Raw genomic sequence first — 19,375 nt, 5'->3', positions numbered from 1 at the left:
TAAGGGTGAGAATCAAACACTCTCAGCCAAGCTCTTCCTCCAGATAAAGTGAAGCAATGTTCACAGGAAATATAGGAAAGAAATGCCACATCGCTCCGTTGACCCCAGGTGCGCGCACACAAGCAGAGGTCAGGGGTTCGGTCGAGGTGCCAAACACTGCAGATTTGTTTCATCCAGCCATAGTAGGACATTTTCACCGCCGAATGCTGTTGCCACCAAGTGCATTGTAGCGTTTAGCTGTAAACACCAGGCTATTTTAGTTTTTGTCCGCTTAGAAATGGAAAGTTGTTATTAGCAGCCGTTCTCCCCACTTCTGTGGTTTTAAATGTTATTAAATATGACCTTTCAGCGCAAACATAAATCCACACCAGGACCCATTCAGCCGAAAAGAACAATCTGTTCCTATTATTCCATAGTCCTATATTGGTCGGTTTGTAGTCGTGGGTTGCGTCTAACACAATGCCTAATATTGCAAAGTTGTCCGTTACTAAGTATGTTTAAAAGTCTTGAATATTTTTCACAATTTTTCTTTTCGTGCACTGCACTGTAAAAAAAATATTCTAGACAGGAAGAGGAATTTGGTGGGAGTTTTTGAGTTGAGTGTCCAATTTCAACAACCAATCAGATTCAAAGTGCTTTTAACTTTGTTTGTCTTTTTTTTAAATATTTTTCTGGACATATTGGTTTCATTTTCCAGAAATGTGTCGAATCAGGTGTAAATGATTGTTTTCTATCAATCATTTATTTTAATTCTGTATTTCAATGTTCTACATGATCCTTTCTTCTCCTGTAATTGTACTTTAGTTATCTATAATAATTACCAGGAAATTTTGTCGTTTGCATAATTAATTCCAATGACAACAATGAAGCTCGTTATGCTGTGTTAGGCGCTAGGGACAGGAACAGGAATGCTGTGACCTCGGCTTGGCGTTCCCATCTGACCTCTCTAATGAGCTGCACTTCATCGCTTTCATTCAGATGATGTATTTCCAATAATTTAATCACGGCCTGGGATAATAGTGGCTGACCTCTGCACCTTGCATTAATATGTATGTGTCCTCGCAAGCGAATACATCAGCCAGTTGATGAGGTCATTAAATAATGCGGGTGAGTAGCAATGTGATCGGATCCAAGGGACACATGCATGATCAAAGGATGCACAGGAATCCTTCTCAACCCGACCTGTAAAAGAGGCCTTACTGCCACTTAGGGTTTCTATACGTCTGAATGTGTTTGGGTTTGAGAAAGTTTGTACTTCTGCTGTGTTGTGTTTATTTGCTGGATTCACGTCTCGCGCTGAGTTTTACTGATTATTTTTCCCCACCTGGAGATTTGACCTGAAGACTTTCCCAGACACCGGCATGCTTCTCTCGCCCTGCGGCTGAAAAGGCCCCACGCCAATAAATGCTTCCTCTCTCTCTCACACACACACACACACACAGTTCATCAGCTTTCACTTCATTTAGGGTCGGCGGCTTCTCGCTGCTTTATGAAAATGTGAAACAGTCAAACTGCGTCTTTTGTCTTCGACGCCAAAGTAAACAAATGTGAGCCAATTACGCTGTAATTAGAGACTCACACAAACACCATCAAACACAACATTCACTGCTGCTTTCTGGAAAATACTAAATGCCGGAAAAATAATTCAATAATATTTATCACAAAATGTTTGCTGAAATGAAATAAACTAATAGAATAAACTGGATAAATTCCGGCAACAGTGCCAGAAATTCAAAATGAGTTCTTACATTATTACAAATGAGTTCATTCTACAAAATTTGAATTTTGAATAAAATAGTATATCATTTGTTTTTATTTTTCATTTTCAATTGTGACCTGATCCATGTCTGACTGAGTCTTTCAATGTCTCTCTCTCCCACTCTCACAAACACTCTGTCTCTCTCCCTCTCATGCACACACAGTCTCGCCGCCTCTCACACACTCTCCCTCTCATTCACACAAACAAACAAACTCTCTCCCTCTCACACACGCTCTCTCGCTTGCTCTCTCTCCGCTTTTCCTGCGGTGTATGTAGAAGCAAAAACATCCGTCTTCCTAATTCCTTTATTAAAAATCTTCCACCTCTCTTCCTCTCAGGGCGGCCAGATGAATCCCATGACTCAGTTGTACTACAAAAAGGTGACACACCCACAAGCACACACCCACACACATGCACACTCACACGTTATTGATCCTGAATTCTATAAACCAGCTGTGACAGCGCTGCCTAAATGAAATAAAATTAAAGTATTTTTTATAAGATAAGATAGCATGTTTACTTCACATCACTCATCTTAAACTTCAGGAAATCATTTAGTGTCTTTCCTTTTCATCAAATTATATTGCTTGTTTGTTTGCTCGTTTTGTGATGCGGTCCAGGCGACATACTCGCCTTACAGAGACCGCATCCCACTGCAGATTGTGCGAGCAGAGGTGGAGCTGTCAGCCGAGGAGAGAGCCTACCTCACTGCTGTGGAGAAAGGTACACACACGCACAGAGAGCTCTGACACACCCCTTCAAGTTCTTTCCCTCCTCTTCATTGCTCTCTGTCTCGTATTTTGACCTTGTTTGTGTTTGTTTTCGATGCTCCATCACCTCTCCTGTTCTCCTTGTGTCCTCCTCACTCTTCTCCTATTGGCTCCCTATGTCCTTCACTTTGTCACCTCTTCTCATCTATTGTTCTCTCCTTTTCCTTCTTTCAGGTTGCTCCCATCTTGTCTTCTCGTCTGTCTCCTTGTCCTATCTCCTCTTGTCTCATCTCCTCGTCCTTTCTTGTGTCCTCTGGTCTCGTCTACTCACATCTTATCTTTTTTCCGCTTGTCAGTCATATCTTATCTTGTTGTCTTCTCATGTCTGCTTTGTCTGGTCCCATGTTGTCTTGTCTCATCTCCTCTCACCTTCTCTTCTCTCCTCTCATCGTCTTCTCTTGTTTTCTTTCGTCTCGTCTGCTGCTGTGCTGTGTCCTCCCATCATGCCTTATCAATTCTGGTGTCCTCTCCTCTGTTCACTTAAGCGACGTTAAGCGATGTTGTTCTCCCTCTCTCTGTCTAGGTGACTATGCAGGTGTCAAACATGCCCTGCGGGAGGCGGAGGTGTACTACAATATGGATGTGAACTGCCTGGACCCGCTGGGCCGCAGCGCGCTGCTCATCGCCATCGAGAATGAGAACCTGGAGATCATGGAGCTGCTGTTGGACCACGGTATCCACACAGGCGACGCCCTTCTGTACGCCATCAGGAAGGAGGTGGTGGGCGCCGTGGAGCTGCTGTTGTCACACAGGAGGCCCAGTGGCGAGAAACAGGTCCGAGTGTGTGGGGGGGGTGGAATTAGGCATATTAGGAGGGAGGAAGAATGTCAGTAAGTAGGAGAGAAGGAAGGAGAGAAGGAGAGATGGATGTTCATTAATCTGTTGCATCCAGATGGATTCATGCATGCATGTTTGCATTTACTCATCCGTCAATCCATGTGTGTGTGTGTGTGTGTGTGTGTGTGTGTGTGTGTGTGTGTGTGTGAGAGAGAAGAGAGGGAGAGAGGGAGAGAATGAGAGAGAGAGAGAGAGAGAGAGAGAGAGAGAGAGAGAGAGAGAGAGAGAGAGAGAGATAATGAGTCGTACGCAGCGAGAGAGGGAGAGAATGAGAGAGAGAGAGAGAGAGAGGGAGAGGGAGAGGGAGAGAATGAGAGAGAGAGAGAGAGAGAGAGAGAGAGAGAGATAATGAGTCGTACGCAGCGTTCTGCTGAGCAGAGGTAAATTAAACAGCTCCTTTTAGAGACACACTGTGAAACAGGATTTACATGCAGACAGTGCTTGTGTGTTTGTGTGTCTGCTGACACTGCTGTGTGAGTGTGTGTGTGAGAGAAAGAGGATGCTTTAAGTGAGTTGAAATAAAGATGGAGGGTAAATGAAGAAGGGGGTGAGAGAGAGAGAGAAAGAAAAACATCAATTCCTGGACGGTCTGAGGCTGCGAGGTTCTATATCACCATAGCAACCAACCCTTGGCCGAAGCAGAGGATTGTGGGAAGAGTTTTGGACGCCTCTCAGTTGGACAGGATTGGAACAAATGCACACACTCTCTCTCTTTCTTCTTTCCCTGGGTTTATATCATGATCGATAGGTTTCTCTCTGTCCTTCCTTCACTCTCTTTTTGTAATGCCCATCTCTCTCCCTCTTTCTCTTTCTCTCTCTGTCTCTTTCTCACTCTCTCAGACTAGGACTAAGAGATGAATGAGATCAAGAATGAGAGAGAGAGAGAGAGAGAAAGAGAGAGAGAGAGAGAGAGAGAGAGATGTAGATGAGGGAAGGTTTTGCAGACTTTCCCTCTCACTTTGCTTTGATGTGTGCAGTGGGAGAAATCAGGAATAAAGATTGTGTGTGTGTGTGTCTGTGTGTTCGGGGAGCTTGCAAAGCTCATTGAATTTCTGTCATATGTTGGGAAAAGTGCTACAAACTAACTGCTCTGTCATCATCATGAAGGTAATCGCCTCCCTCCTCGCCCCCAGGTTCCCTCGCTGCTGATGGACAGCCAGTTTTCGGAGTTCACCCCTGACATCACGCCCATCATGCTCGCTGCTCACACCAACAACTACGAGATCATCAAGCTGCTTGTCCAGCGGAAGGTGAAGACGAACGCCAGTCTAACTCGGAAAGCTAAAGACTGAATGATGATGATTTTGATCTTTAATATTGATGGTACCTTTCTTCATCGTAGGTCACCATTCCCAGACCTCACCAGATCCGATGTGACTGTGTGGAGTGTGTTTCCAGCTCCGAGGTCAGATAATCACGTCTTTAAAAATGGTCCTCTCACTTGAACGTGTTTGTTTTCCCAAACTGATCTAAGGCGCTGTCTCGTTTCTCTCGCAGGTCGACAGCCTTCGCCACTCGCGGTCTCGACTCAACATCTACAAGGCTCTGGCCTCGCCGTCCCTCATCGCCCTGTCCAGCGAAGATCCCATCCTCACCGCGTTCAGACTGGGCTGGGAGCTCAAAGAACTCAGCAAGGTGATGAGATTTACCAAGGATTTGTCAATGTGTTTCCGGGATCAAATTGTGTTTTTTCCGTATTCGCTGTGCAGCCACAGTGACGATTCATACTTTGTCTAGCATCGGGTATTTTCTTTGCTTTCCTTGAGTTTTGCTTATCCTCTTCTTCTTCCATGACATCATTTGTGGCCTGCAGATGAGCAAAACATGTACATATTCCCTCACACTGGTTGGAGTGGTCTTTCTAACACTGTATGCCACTTTATAACTAAAGTATCATACTGCATAATTTCCCCAAGAACATCAGGTAAATTTATGATCAATCTTGTACAGATGCCAGGTCTAGTGTCTTGTGCCAGGCTCTCCAACCCAGTCCTACAAGGCCCCCTATCCAGCAGGCTTTCTATCCTGCCTTTAAGTTAAATTGCTCACACCTGGGGATACAAGGTGCGAGCAATTACTACACAAATTCTGCCATATTTCCTGTTTGTATCAAATGATGAAGTGACGCACAGCCATGAGTACCAGAGCCTCCCACCCCTCTCGGCAGTATAGAAGCCGCGGTCTTCATAAAAACCTTCAGCAGGCTTTAAATTAGGTTGTAAAATTTTGGAGCGGGTTTTGTCTCATTCAGTCGGCCAGCAGAAAGTGTTTGGATCAGTAAAGTGTCGCCCGCGTGAGTCCTGCCAGGTTTTTATTTCCGTGATCTACTGCATACTGTCAGATTAAATGAGACGCCGACATAAACCGTCATTATCAAGCACTGGACCATCAGGAGCCACCAAGCAGCTTCAGTGCTCAAAGTGTCTCAACTCTGCTAGAGTGGAGCCAAAACCCAGAAACTGATGGGGTCGTAAAATCTTTGCCCCACTCAAGGTCTTGTCTTATCGCCCTAGCGCAGCACGTTGGAGTGTTGGAAAGGCGACAACGTGGCAACTCTCGGCAAAACCTCAACTTTGCAGCGCTAAGACCCATTTTACCCTAAAGAGCTCCACTCTCAAAAAGGCTAAACAGACTATGACAAACCATAAAGAATGTGTAAGTGTCACTGTGCTATTGCTTGTAGCACTTGCTCTTTGGTGTGCTATGATTTAAGGGTTATGAATGGTGTGTGCGCGTGTGCTATGCGACCATGTAGTCCTATGGCCACCTTGTGCTGCGAACACCTTTAGACATCTCTATCCTGGGCTTGACCTTTTAGAAAGTTCAAAATCTGAAAATGGCAAATTTCTCCCTCAGGTGGAGAACGAGTTTCGCCAGGAGTATGAGGAGCTTTCTCAGCAGTGCAAACGCTTCGCCAAAGACCTCCTGGACCAGGCCAGGAGCTCCAGAGAGCTGGAGACCATCCTGAACCACAGAGACAACGACCAGAGCGAGGAGCTGGACCCCAGGCAGTGCCATGACCTGGCCAAGCTCAAGCTGGCCATCAAATACCACCAAAAAGAGGTGAGATACAGAGAAAGGCGGCTTGTTGAAATATGTCTTGCATTTTTAATCGCAGCTTTAACTCTTAAGCGACATCATACTGTGATTCTTTTATTGCCCAAAATTTCTTTTTGAAACATTTCTTCCAAATCTGCTGAACATCAATGTTTGTCTTTTTTATAGAGAATTATTGATTCCAAAATAAATTAATGAAATTCATTATCGGGCAAAGAAGTCACTTGCCCGATAAAGGGTTAATGAATTTGAATCCACAATTAATTTTTTTTTTTTGATAAATTAAAAAAATGTAATTAATTCTTAAAATTTCTAAGAAAATTTTGGAATAATTTTAAGTTGAGTAAATTCTAGAAAATTGAGGGAAATACAATCATCTCTCAAACCTTGAAGGAAAATTCTGATTGATTCCGGAGGATTCGGCAGCTTGAGATCTGACAGTGAACACCCAGAACCTTCTGTCCTGGTTTGGTTACAACACACACAGAATTTTGTTTCTTTGAGGGATTTAGCTGCTCATCCCATGGGAGGGAGTGCAAGAGAGAGAGAGTGTTGGATGGAGTGAAATAATGAGCTGAAGAAACTGACAGAGAGTGTGGACGCAAAATGAACAAGCCAGAGTGAGAGAGAGAGCGAGAGGAAGAAGAAGAGCTGGAGGGATAGAGTGAGTGAAGGAAGTGAGGATGAGAGACAGAAGTTTGATGGAATGAAGAAACAGACGGCGACGACAGAGAAAGCCTACGGCGAGCCTTGTCTGTCTATCTCTATCTGTCTGTCTGCATCTATCTGTCGGTCTTTCTCTCTATTTGTCTGTGTCTCTGTCTCTATCTGACCAAATGTAAATGTAAAATATAACTGCCTCTATCTGTCTGTGGTCTTTCTCTCTATCTGTCTGTTTTTGTCTGTGTCAGCCTTGCTGTATTCCTAGCTATCTGTCTGTCCCTATCTATCCGTCCGTCCCATCGTCTGCCTGACTGCCTGTCTGTCTGCCTTGCATTTTAACCCGCGTTCCTCCGTCTGCCCGCAGAGCAGTCAGACAGGTGGAAGCGGGATGAAACCTAGGGTAGGGTGAGGGGAGGAGAGGAAGAGAGGTGGAAGGACAGAGAGAGAGGAGGAGGGTGAATGGATGCATAAAGGACTGGGGGTGCAAAATAAAACACAATTTCAATGAAAAGAGGTGAAATGTGAAGATTTGGAATCACTTCTTTTTTGTGACAAAGCTATTAATTCATCAATTCGACGAAGAAGAGTTGTCCCTCTTTGAGATGCTGAAAGATTCCAAACTGGTTATTATCCCAGCAAAGGTTCCATGTCTCACATACCATCGTCCTCCTCAGGCAACGATCGCATAATTAAAGATGCGTCATGCTTTGTTATGAGACGAGCGACTGTCACCGGAAAAAGATACGAACGCTGAAACTTAGGAGGGGAGAGGGGGAGTGAGAGTGAGACAGAGAGGCAGACAGGGAGTGAAGGAGAGACAGGGAAGAGAGAGGCATACAGAGAGAAAGAGAGAGAGATACAGACAGAGAAGCCGGGAGCCAGGTAGTGAGAGAGACAGAGAGAAAGATTTGCTCAGGACAGACACAAGAAGAAACCCAGGCCTCTGGATGCCATGACAACAGATGTTGACAAACATGCAGACGCCACATTACCCTCTTCAGACTCCCTGTGTGTGTGTGTGTGTGTGTGTGTGTGTGTGTTGTGTGTGTGTGTGTGTGTGTGTGTGTGTGTGTGTGTGTGTGTGTGTCTGTGTGTGTGTGTGTGTGTGTGTTGTGTGTGTGTGTGTGTGTGTGTGTGTGTTTGGGAGAACATGCAGATGGTTAGTTGTGCGTGCAGTACCAGTGGGGTGTGTGTTTCTGGTCTATACACTTGCATGGAAATTCAATGACAGAAATGTGTGCTTGCTTGTGCGTGCGTGCGTGTGTGTGCGTGTGTGCGTGTGCGTGTCACTCTCTGGAGCGGGTTGACACACACTGTCAGTACACTTACGTAAGCCTTCCACGTACTGCAGCCTCTATCCTCAAATGTCTTTCTCTCCATTTCCCTCTTCACCTCTGCATTCCCTCTCTCTCTCTCTCCTTAATGTACGTACACACTGTTCCTGTCTCCCTGCCTCCTATTGCTCTCCCATAGCTTTCTTTATCCCTCTCTTTTCCCTCCCTCTCTCTCTTTCATCTGCTTTTTTCCACCTCTTCATGACATTTTTCAACAACACATCTGTTGTGTTCACGCTCTGTTGTGTCTCTGTTGTGTATCTGTTGTGTATCTGTTGTCTCTTTCTCTCTCTTTCTCTCTCTCTCGTTCTCCCTCTATGTCTCTCTCTCTCTGGTCATATATTTGATCCTTTGGTGTGTTGAGTCTAGCTAACCTCTTCTGAGTTGGCCGCTTTGTTCCTGTATTTGTCATCTACAGTGTGTGTGTATGTGGGTGTGTGTGTGTGTCCTGTTTGATGGAGGTTGAGGTGTCAGAGACGAAGCGTTGACACAATCGCTCTGCAACACCAGGCTTTTAGTGCAAATTATGTAACTGTGTGTGTGTGTTTGCATGGGAGAGGATATTGAATTGAGAGCTGTATATCCTTTGTCGGCTCTTTATTGTTCCTCCAGGAAATCACATTCGCTCCCTCTCTCTCTCTCTCCCTCTCTCTCTCTCTCTCTCTCTCTCTCTCTCTCTCTCGCACATACACACAAAGCTATACTCCTGCTCCATACATTTGGTCACGTGCGTTGATTAAGCAGAGGCCATGTTGCTGTTTTGTTTGTGATTAGTTTTGATTTTACGAAGATTAGTTGAAATAATTTTCGTAAAAGTTGTTGCTTGATAGTTGCTAGTAGATGTTGTCTTGCTATTCTGAATTCTCAGGTGATTACTTCTGATTGTACTATCGTTGGCTAGACTAAAGCTAGCCAAGTAATGTTAGCTAATAACATTTATGATCAGCATACTCACAGCACTGTGTTCATGTGTTTTGGCTCAGCCATTCCATTGGAGAAATTAGGACAAAATGTAACAGACTTGGCTGTCGTATCCATCATTCAACTGAGAGTTACTGTGAACTTAACAGGAAGTTAGCAATCGCCAACAAATCTGACTTCCCTCAGTTATCCAGTAGGAAGAAGCGGCTATGATGAGGGGCTTTTGTCAGCTTTTCTCAGCTGAGATGTTCAAAGGGAGACAAGCTTCTGTCTCGCGTGTCAGGGGTGTAAGACACAAGGAAAAGATGCGATCTGACAGCCGATAACACGTACAACTCATTGTTGAATTTGGCTGTTGACCTTCACTGTGCCGACACAGGGGGGCGCTGTCTGACCTGACAGCCTCTTATGCAAGACTACACAATGTTTCTCCATCTCCAAGACACTCTGAGCGTCCCTTTGGACAGCTGCTCCTCTGACAGCCACTTTGCGTGTGTGTGTGCGTGTGTGTGTGTGTGTGAAAGACAGAGAGAGGCTCGTCAGCATTCTCCAGTGAGATCAATGCAAATTACATCTTCAATATACTCCCTATGTGTCTGTGGGATCAATATAATACACACACACACACACACACACACACACACACACACACACACACACACACACACACACACACACACATATACACACACACACACACACAGCTCTGACAGTCCAACTCAGCATTCCAAACACTCCTCTGCCCTATCTTCCCCTCTATCGTCCTCTCCTCCTCTGTATTGCTCTCTCCATTTTGTATTTTGACCTTGTCTGGACTCGTCTTCGTCCCTCCTTTACTTCCCCTCGTCCTGGTGTCCTCATCTTATGTCTCTTCTTATGTCTCTCCTCTCCTTGTCTCCTCTCCTCATCCTCTGAACTTTTCTTGTTATCTCATCTTGCCTCACCTCACTTGTTTATCTTCTCTTTCCTCTCCTCACCTTGTCGTCTTTAAGGAAGGAAGATAAGAATAGAACAAATGAAGTGAGAAAGATGGAGATGAGTTAGCAGAGTAGATGTAGAGATAAAGACTGTGTGTGTGTGTGTGTGCGTGTGAGCGAAAGAGAGAGAGAGGAGGTTGAGCTTCCAGAATTATTCACTTTGCTCACTTTTTGGATGATGATGCCGCAGAGGAATAGAAAGAGAAACGGAGAGGGAGAGAGAGAGAGGAAAACAAACTGGGAGAGAAATGAAAGAAGACTATCTATCCCTCCGCTGTGACTCACTCCTTCTTGGCTCTATTTCTGTACCTGATTTCTGTACCTGCACGGTGTTCCACCTCTCGTACTCTCTCCCCCGCCCACCCCCCCTCTCTTTCTCTCTTTCCGTTCTAACTAGATTGATGATTGCTTCCGTTTTCTTTATGTTTTCACATACTCGCCTCACTGTTTATTTAAATACAAGCTTCTTTACGTTTGTGCGTTCTTTCTTTGGGTCTACTTTGGTACATTCTTCGCCCTTCTCTTTCATTTTGTAATTTCTTTGCTTTCATCGGTTTCCTTCTGTCATCTGTCCACTGGAGGTGAAGACGGCGAGCTTCGATGCTTTGCTGCCTGCCTGCCTGCCTGCCTGCCTTTCATCTCTCTCTCTCTCTCTCTCTCTCTCTCTCTCTCTCTCTCTCTCTCTCTCTCTCTCTCTCTCTCTCTCTCTCCTTCTCCTCTGCTGTTTTGAATCAAACAGAGCCGTTAACAACAGACCTTTGTTTTTACCATTTAACCTCCTTTTAGCCCTCAATGAAACCACTGAAAAATGGATGCCCGTTTGTGTAAAAAAACCCATTTTTGGTCTTTGGGCTTGTGATAGTTTACAGTTCTGTTAAATTATACATTGACAGTGGCCTTAATAATAAATGGATTGTGTGTGTGTGTGTGTGGGGGGGGGCTGCTCGTGTGTGATGAAATTTGTTTGTGTTTGTGTGTATAGCTGCGGGTTCGACAGTGTGTGTGTGTGTGTGTGTGTGTGTGTGTGTGAGTGAGTGAATAATCCATGACAGTATCTGAATAATATATTGACCCCCATTAATGTTTCATTCTTATTCAAATCTGTTATTACTTTAATTGATCTATCAGCACATATCATCAATTAGAGGGAATCTCTCTCTCACACACAGACACAGACACACAGACAGACACACTGAGATACAAATGGGGAGCGAATGAATTGGAGGGGGTGAGAGACAGAGGAAGGGAGAGACAGCAAGAAACAGAATGAAAGAGAGGGGAGAAAGCAGAGACGGAGCGAGGAAGGGGTGGTGAAAAGGCGAGAGAGGTTAAGAGGAAATGAGAATGAAATGAAAGACAAGAGATAGTGAGAGAGATAAAGTAATGAGTGAGACACAGGTAGGAAACGAACAAAGGAGACAGTGAGAGAGGGAGAGAATGAGAGAGAGAGAGAGAGAGAGCAAGAGAGCGTCCAATGCATATTTGCATATAAATCACAGGAGTCTGCACAGTGAGATTGAATTAGCCTTAGCATAGCTTTGCTTGGCATATTGCTTTGCAGAATACATAAGGAGAAATTAAATTAGTCTCTGCTACATACCGTGGCTTTGGTTAGCATATTTGTTAGTTTAGTGGTCAATGCAGATTGGTTAGAAATTGAATTTGCTTCGGTTAGCGACTGGCAGCTGCTGTGGAGAGCACACAGTTAGCTTGTGACTTTGCTCAAAGATATCCCAGCATGCACTGCTGCTGAGTTGAAATACCCAGCACAGTAACAGGACATCAAATAAATATTTGTACAAGTTCACAGTCTTCTATTTATAACATCCATCCCTCCTCAGTTGGGTTCATGTGAAGTTAAAGCAGACAGCTTCCTTGCTTCTGTGTGAGTTTCTCTGCTCACTAAAATGCAAATGATGATGCAGATCCGGCGCTCTGCACTGCGAGCTGCTGCTTCACTCGACAAGTTATTATGAGTCATCACAACCTGACTGAGCTTCTCAGGAGAGGCTGGCTCGCTGCTCGGGTACTTCTTGTGATTTCTTCAAGTGTAGCAGCTGGACGGCCCGGTGCATTTATTAGCACCTTTAAACAGCCATTTGTCACTTTTTGTCGGTCCTGGCTGTGTTATTATTATTATTGTTAGTGTGAATAAAGATGAAAAGGTATAAATCAACCCCCAATCTCGCTGCAGTAGCTATGATTTACATGTGATACTACTGTGATATTACTATATATTTTTTACTTGATTATATATTTATTTAGTTATCAGGGTGTGTTGTGTGCATGTGTGTGCGTGTGCTATCGACAACTCAAAATTTTATGAAATGAGCTTTGGATTTGACATGCTAGTGAAATCCAGTCACAATCAGCTGTGGAAGAATTCAATCATTGATCATTTCTTAAGTTTCCCTACATTTTTGTCATAACCTCTTCTTGAAGTGGTACATTATTTTATTGACAATGGCAAAATATGATTAAGTATGAAAATGTCAGTACTACCTACTTTACAACATGAAACATGTAGCATCAATCACATTGGCCAGGATGTGAAGGACACTGCATTAGAAATGAGTCAAACCTATGGAGAAAGCTTTCTGTTTTGAAGTTTTTTTTAAAGCTCATATCGATCTACTGTATTGGACAAAGTCCAAAAGATTTGAATGAGTTTGGAATTGTGTAACAGATATTTCTCCTGAGGAGTGGAAAATATAATATATAATATGATTTCTTTAAATGTTTTTGAAGGAATTATATTGTTTTTACATTCAACATTTCTTTAAACAGCTAAAAACAGCTTCATTTTCACCATGATGACAAAAACATCTGCATTCTATGTGAAGGCTGTAGAATCGATGTCATGAACAATTTGCATTACTACGTTTTCCAGTATCAATACTTTTTCAATACTTGAAATCACCCTCTCACCCGCTCACTAGTATAGATTTTTTAACAACCCAACCAAAATCTGATTGTTCCTGTCCCAGATTCCCACTTGCTTTATGTTATGGTCTTAGGTCTCTTTGCCCAGTGTGAGCAAGCCCTCTGATTGGTCATAGAAGCCGTAGTCGTTACGTCGTCGCCAATGACTGCATTTATTCAGAATCAAAAATGTTAAGGAGCAGAGAGGAGCAGGCAGCCGTAGTTAACTCCCTCATTAGCATACTGCTACCTAGCAACAGCCAACCAAAAAGAGGAGAGGGGTAAAAAATGGAAAAAGTAGAAGATAGTACAGAGACGGGAAGGGAGGAAGGATGCAGAAGGAGGGGAGACTGGTGCGGCGAAAAGTGAGAACAATCAAAGGGGGGAGGAAAGAAATGGCAAAGAACAGACAGAGGAGAGACAGAGATGAAGGAGGACAGAGGAGCGAATGAAAAATGAGAGGAGAATAGAGATGAAGAAGGAGAGACGAGTCAGAAGGATGAGTTGCGAGAGGGTGAGGAGAAAAGAGATAGTGGGGTAAGAGGAGGAGAGGAGGTGGGTGAAATAAGACTAGTAAACTAGAATAGGAGGAAATGAAAGACAAGGGGAATGGGAAAAAGGAAGGGAATAGACAAAGGTCTGGACGGAGGAAAAGAGGCAAAGGAGTGGTGTAAAGGTGAGGATGAGGTGGACAAGGTGATAAGAAAGGGGGGAAGAGCAGGAAGGTAAAAGGAGGAAGAGGAGGAGGGCATGTGGGTGAAGGCAGGAGAGGTTAGGACAGGTATATGAGGAGAGAAGAAGAGAATATTTAAGGCGTAAAAACAGAATGATTGATGAGGATAGGAAAGGAAAAATCAGAGAGGGAGAAGAGGGGTTAGAAAAGGTCAAAAGGAGGAGGAAGGAGGATGACAGGAGAGAGAACCAAGACTAGGGTTATAAATGAAAAGTGGTCCAAAGGAGAGGAGGAGGAGGAAAGGGAGACGGAGGAGAGTGAAGCATGTATTAATGAGGAGGGGGGGAAAGTGATATGAATAAAGGGGGAGGAGACAAGAGGAGAGAAGAGGGAGGAGCCACCTTGGTTTGACTTCTAAACCTTTTTCCTGACGTTTCTTCCTGCGACTGTTAAATCACTTTATCCATTATACTCACACACACACACACTCACACACACACACACACTTGATCAGTGTTGGGGATTAGCATGTAGTGAATCGACTAACAACACTAGTTGTTTTTCCGTCACTTGACAGTAAATTTGCCACCACAAATGATTCACCATTCTACAGCGCCTTTAAGTGGCCAAGAAAAAAAAGCTCTAATGGATAAAATAAGTTATATCCTGTCCCCCCGCCCCTCTTTCTCTCCCTCCCTCCAGTTTGTGGCTCAGCCGAATTGCCAGCAGCTCCTGGCCACTCTTTGGTACGATGGTTTCCCGGGCTGGAGGAGGCGACACTGGGTGGTCAAACTGGTCACCTGCTTCATCATCGGACTCCTGTTTCCTGTCTTCTCTGTGGTAAGGATGGAAGGAGGGGAGATGGAGTAGAAATCTGATTAATTTGATGATTTGGTTAACGTGTTGTGGTAGTTTACAGGAATCAGAAGGAAGATTATGTTTCTGTTGCACCAACTTGACCTTTTAATCACTTAAGCCCTCAGGGAAGAATACTACATTCACAGTCTGCATACTTCTGGTTCTATTGAGCGCATTCTGACAGTCAGCACCTCATATAATGTTTTTTTCAGGAGGCCGAGTAATACATCTGAAACATTTAGTCTGAAAGTAGCTCAGCCTCTGCATTTCTATCATAACTTCACACTCGATAAAACGTTCTTTTTAAATGTTTGCGCTTTTTTTGTGCAATCATTGCTGTTGGACAGCCTCTACGAACAGATAAACACGATTGTGTATATGATTAGAAAAGCCAAGACTTGATGCTCTGCTATAAGCTTGATAGGAATAACTTTAACTGGCCGGTGGCAGGGACTTTCTCTGGTTAATGACTGTAACTATTCCCCTTTTCGAGTCCTTCCAGTTTCTCAGTGCTACAGTGTCACTCAGTGGACAGTCTGGGTTATGGTTTCACTTCAATGAACCTTGAAATCCCCTTAATCATCTGCTACAGCTCCACTCGGGCTTCAGTGGTTTATGATTGAAATAAAATGTTCTGGTAACGTACAGGAATAATAAGGAATAATGTATTTTTGACTTTCTAACCTATGTGGCGCATTTGCAGATGAAGGAAAAGGAAATGATTATTTAAATGAGGAGTAAACAGGTCAGTTCATGGAGTCTAAGTGACTCAGTTTGATATTAATACAATAATTTGGTTAAAGTGTTTACGTGACGGATGAAGTAATCAGAACATTTCCTTTATGGGGTTGTTATTCAATTATTGCCTCACAGCACACAGCACATCTCCTCTCTTTCACATTCAGACTCAAATATCTTCTGTCCTCCCTCTCTCCTCTCCCTCTCATCCACTCCCTCTCTCTGTCCCTCCTTCTCTCCCCCGTCCTCTCTCTCCTCCCCCCACAGATCTACCTGTTGGCTCCTAAGAGTGCGCTGGGCCGTTTCATTAAGAAGCCATTCATCAAGTTCATCTGTCACACGGCTTCCTACCTGACCTTCCTCTTCCTGCTGCTGCTGGCATCGCAGCACATCGCCCGCACCAATCTGCACATGCAGGGACCCCCACCCACCATCGTGGAGTGGATGATCCTCCCATGGGTGCTCGGTAAATCCTTGAGTTTGTTTGCTTATCTTAGAATGTTAATAGCTTTTAGGAGGATCATTTTTCTCTTAGATGTTTAATCACATTAAGTTAATTTATTTATCTATTACAAATTTCTCTTCGCCCTAACATCTTTTGGTAGTTTGCTATTACTCCCAAGACATTCCAGTATTTCCTGACCATCTATCCATCCTCCTTGATAACCCTCATCCATCGCTGCTTCACTGAGACTTACATTAGTCAGAGTGGCTGGTGTGTCTGGGACAGAGAGAGAACGCTAGAGAATGAAGGAGAGAGAGAGAGAGAGAGAGAGAGAGAGCGAGCGAGCTGCTAAGTGAGAGAGAGTCTGTAATCTTGTATGTATCTTCATGTGTGTTCGCTGGGATGTGGGGGTGTGTGTAGTCGGGTACTTGTAAGTGTGTAGGAGGTGGTTGTGTGAATGTGGGTGTGAAAATTAGTGATTACATCTCCATATTCTCCCTCAGCTCTGATGCTAAATCATTTCCAAATTTGACCCATAATGACTTAGAAAAATACAAAACCATCTGTTCCCCTCCATCATCATCACCGTCGTCATGTCTTCCTCTTCTTGATAAAAATTCAAAGTTATTCTACCGTTTTGGATGAGCGCATTCCTCAAACCATGCAAGATAAAGATACTGTAGACTTGCTACAGGCCATAATTCTGCTACATGTGTTAAAAAACAGTGTGTGTGTGTATGTGTGTGTGTGTGTGTGTTTCAGGCTTCATCTGGGCAGAGATTAAGGAGATGTGGGATGGGGGTTTCACAGAGTACATCCACGACTGGTGGAATCTGATGGACTTCGCCATGAACTCGCTGTACCTGGCCACCATATCGCTGAAGATAGTGGCCTATGTTAAGGTGTGGGTGATGGTGTGTGTGTGTGTGTGTCATAGAGTGAGAGAGAGAGGGAGAAGAAGGAAAGTGAAACAGTAGGAGGGAGCTTTCCATGCTTGGCTCATTATTTATCAATCTGCTCCAATACCTGGTTTGGAAATATTTTTTTGTATGAATCCAAGTGCTTAAATAATTCATCGGTTGATCTTTTTTACTCTGGTTGATGTTTGCACTAAAACCAATGTGGCTCACAACTTATCAATCGACCCATCCGTGCATGTGCGTACGTTACTTTACAGCACAACACATTTGCACTTTCACAGCACAGATTTCAGCATTAATAATGTAAGACTGATCTGTTTATTAAAATGCAACTGAAGCAAACACACATCGGCATACACATACACACACACAACCACATTCAAACATGCATGCACACGCACACGCACACACCAGACGGCTGGGCCATCTGCAGCAGCTGTGAGTCAGTGATGGTCGCGGGTGGTTCTCCTACACAGGTCCCCCCCCACCACACACATATAGTTACCCTTACATGTGATCAGTGCAGTGTGTGTGTGTCTGTGTGTGTGTCGCAGTGAGAGACAGACAGCAGAGAGAAGAAGGTCTGTGAGAGTGTATAAATTGATAAGTGTGCATCTGTTTGTGTGTGTGTGTGTGTTTGTGTGTGTGTGTGTGTGTGTCTGTGTGTGTGTGTGTGTGTGTGTGTCGATGCTAATAGAGGCTTAACAAGACAGAAGTCCTGTGGAAGTCTATTTATTTAAGAATTTAGAACTAAGAGGAAGCCAAGAGTGAGAGAAGAGACGGACAGATAGAAAAAGAGAGAGAGAGAGTGACAGAAAGAGAGAGACAGACAGAAAGAGAGGGAGAGAGAGAGACAGACATAAAGAGAAACATACAGACAGAGACTGAATCCACTGTTATTCACAGGAACAATCGCACAGTCGCACGCTGACAGGTTCACCTTATAGTAAAGTGTGTGTGTGTGTCTGTGTGTAGGTCAAAGTGTGTGTTAAGTGTGTGACGGTTGTGTGTGTGTGTCAGTGATAAACCTTATGTTGTCACACCTATGTAATCTTCACACCTCTGAGCCTCTCAGATCAGAGTCACTCTCACACACCACCAATAAAATCTGAAGGCTGGTTTAGAGTCCAAAACGGAAACAGGCGTGGACAGAGAACCAACTGAGCATCGCCAAATGATAAGGGGAACACTCTTTCACACGTTTCCTGTTTGCTTTGCCAACAAGCGGAATTCTAAACTTTGAGCCCTTACTTTGAGAATATTATTTGCACTGTGAGATGCACAAAGGACACGGGGTTCACTTATGTGATACATCATTATTTGTCTGAGCTATAAGCATGTTAAGGTGCATGAATATTAGGTGATGCGTCCATTTTCATTATGTTGACTGCAGTGATCTGAAGTGGCAAAATTAAACAAAAAAAAGCTAGGAATAGTAGTATTTAATATTCTTTGTACTGCATGACAAGAATAAAGTATCTTAATCTTAATCTTTAGTCTTAATTAATTGTGAGTAATTTAGTTTGCACATTTGTAACTTCACTGAAGCTTTAAGGGAAAACAAAGTGTTGAATTAGGAATAATTGAATCAAGGTTGAAATGAATGGTTTGCAATGAATCATTTCCTAATTAATATAGATTGAATGGAATCGCTTTGGGGCCCAGGATTTATACCACCGCCATTAAGCTCCACACATTAATCGGAATTCTGCCATTCTCAGAGTATACATCATGGATTGTGTAACTGCTGTACGAGCCCGGTCCTCTGATGGTCTCACTACGGAAAATGATAATATCTTTACATGTGTGAATAACTGATATTCCATATTTTAAAGATTATTTTGAGGCCGTAGACAACCATTCAGACTGCCTGTCCTGTGTTAACACTAGTTTACCACAAGATGGTAGCAGAGACTTCCATTTATGATGATTTAAGTCTCATTTTGGTGAAAGAAAATGAATGTATTACCTCAAGCAGAGCATTATCAATATTTTAACATACATGTGAAGGGACTGAATGAATTTTACACAAACGAAAAAATGGCCTTTGCTCGTCCTCCTCCCCTTTGCAGTACAATTCCTCACGGCCCCGGGAGGAGTGGGAGATGTGGCACCCCACGCTGATTGCCGAGGCTCTGTTCGCCATCGCTAACATCTTCAGCTCGCTCAGACTCATTTCCCTCTTCACTGCCAACTCCCACTTGGGCCCACTGCAGATATCGCTGGGCCGCATGCTGCTGGACATCCTCAAGTTCCTCTTCATATACTGCCTGGTACGTAGAGACGACGCACCTCTCTCCATTTCTGTTCTAAATGGGTTTTAACAGCAAAAAGCTGCATGGCACGGCACTGCTTTTAAATTGTGCTATAAACTGTTATGCAGATGATTGACTGCTGTGTGACTGTAACTTGTGCATTGACCCAGGCTAAGTTAAACAATATGTATTACTTCTACTGCTACTTCTTTGTACCATGTAAGGTTACCAGGGTGTACCAGGTTA

The 19,375-nt window shown here is 43.8% G+C and overlaps 1 protein-coding gene across 1 annotated transcript in view; it reads left to right on the top strand.

Annotated features, from left to right (window-relative positions):
• Window positions 1–2,106: 2,106 nt before the first annotated feature.
• Window positions 2,107–19,375, top strand: part of trpc5a (transient receptor potential cation channel, subfamily C, member 5a) — a 25,676-nt gene continuing 8,407 nt past the window's right edge. Inside the window, exons 1-11 of the mRNA XM_076162984.1 lie at window positions 2,107–2,139; window positions 2,380–2,482; window positions 3,053–3,303; window positions 4,500–4,616; window positions 4,709–4,771; window positions 4,864–5,001; window positions 6,223–6,429; window positions 14,616–14,753; window positions 15,777–15,975; window positions 16,717–16,856; window positions 18,947–19,147. Of these exons, the coding sequence (XP_076019099.1) occupies window positions 2,107–2,139; window positions 2,380–2,482; window positions 3,053–3,303; window positions 4,500–4,616; window positions 4,709–4,771; window positions 4,864–5,001; window positions 6,223–6,429; window positions 14,616–14,753; window positions 15,777–15,975; window positions 16,717–16,856; window positions 18,947–19,147 (1,590 nt within the window). The remainder of the gene's footprint in view (window positions 2,140–2,379; window positions 2,483–3,052; window positions 3,304–4,499; window positions 4,617–4,708; window positions 4,772–4,863; window positions 5,002–6,222; window positions 6,430–14,615; window positions 14,754–15,776; window positions 15,976–16,716; window positions 16,857–18,946; window positions 19,148–19,375) is intronic.

The sequence above is a fragment of the Genypterus blacodes genome, unplaced genomic scaffold (genome assembly GCF_046128005.1).
Source record: "Genypterus blacodes isolate CSIRO-AG114 ecotype Tasmania unplaced genomic scaffold, CSIRO-AGI_Gbla_v1 ptg000129l_1, whole genome shotgun sequence".
Taxonomy (NCBI): Eukaryota; Metazoa; Chordata; class Actinopteri; order Ophidiiformes; family Ophidiidae; genus Genypterus; species Genypterus blacodes.
This window is presented reverse-complemented; position numbering and strand designations above follow the sequence as displayed.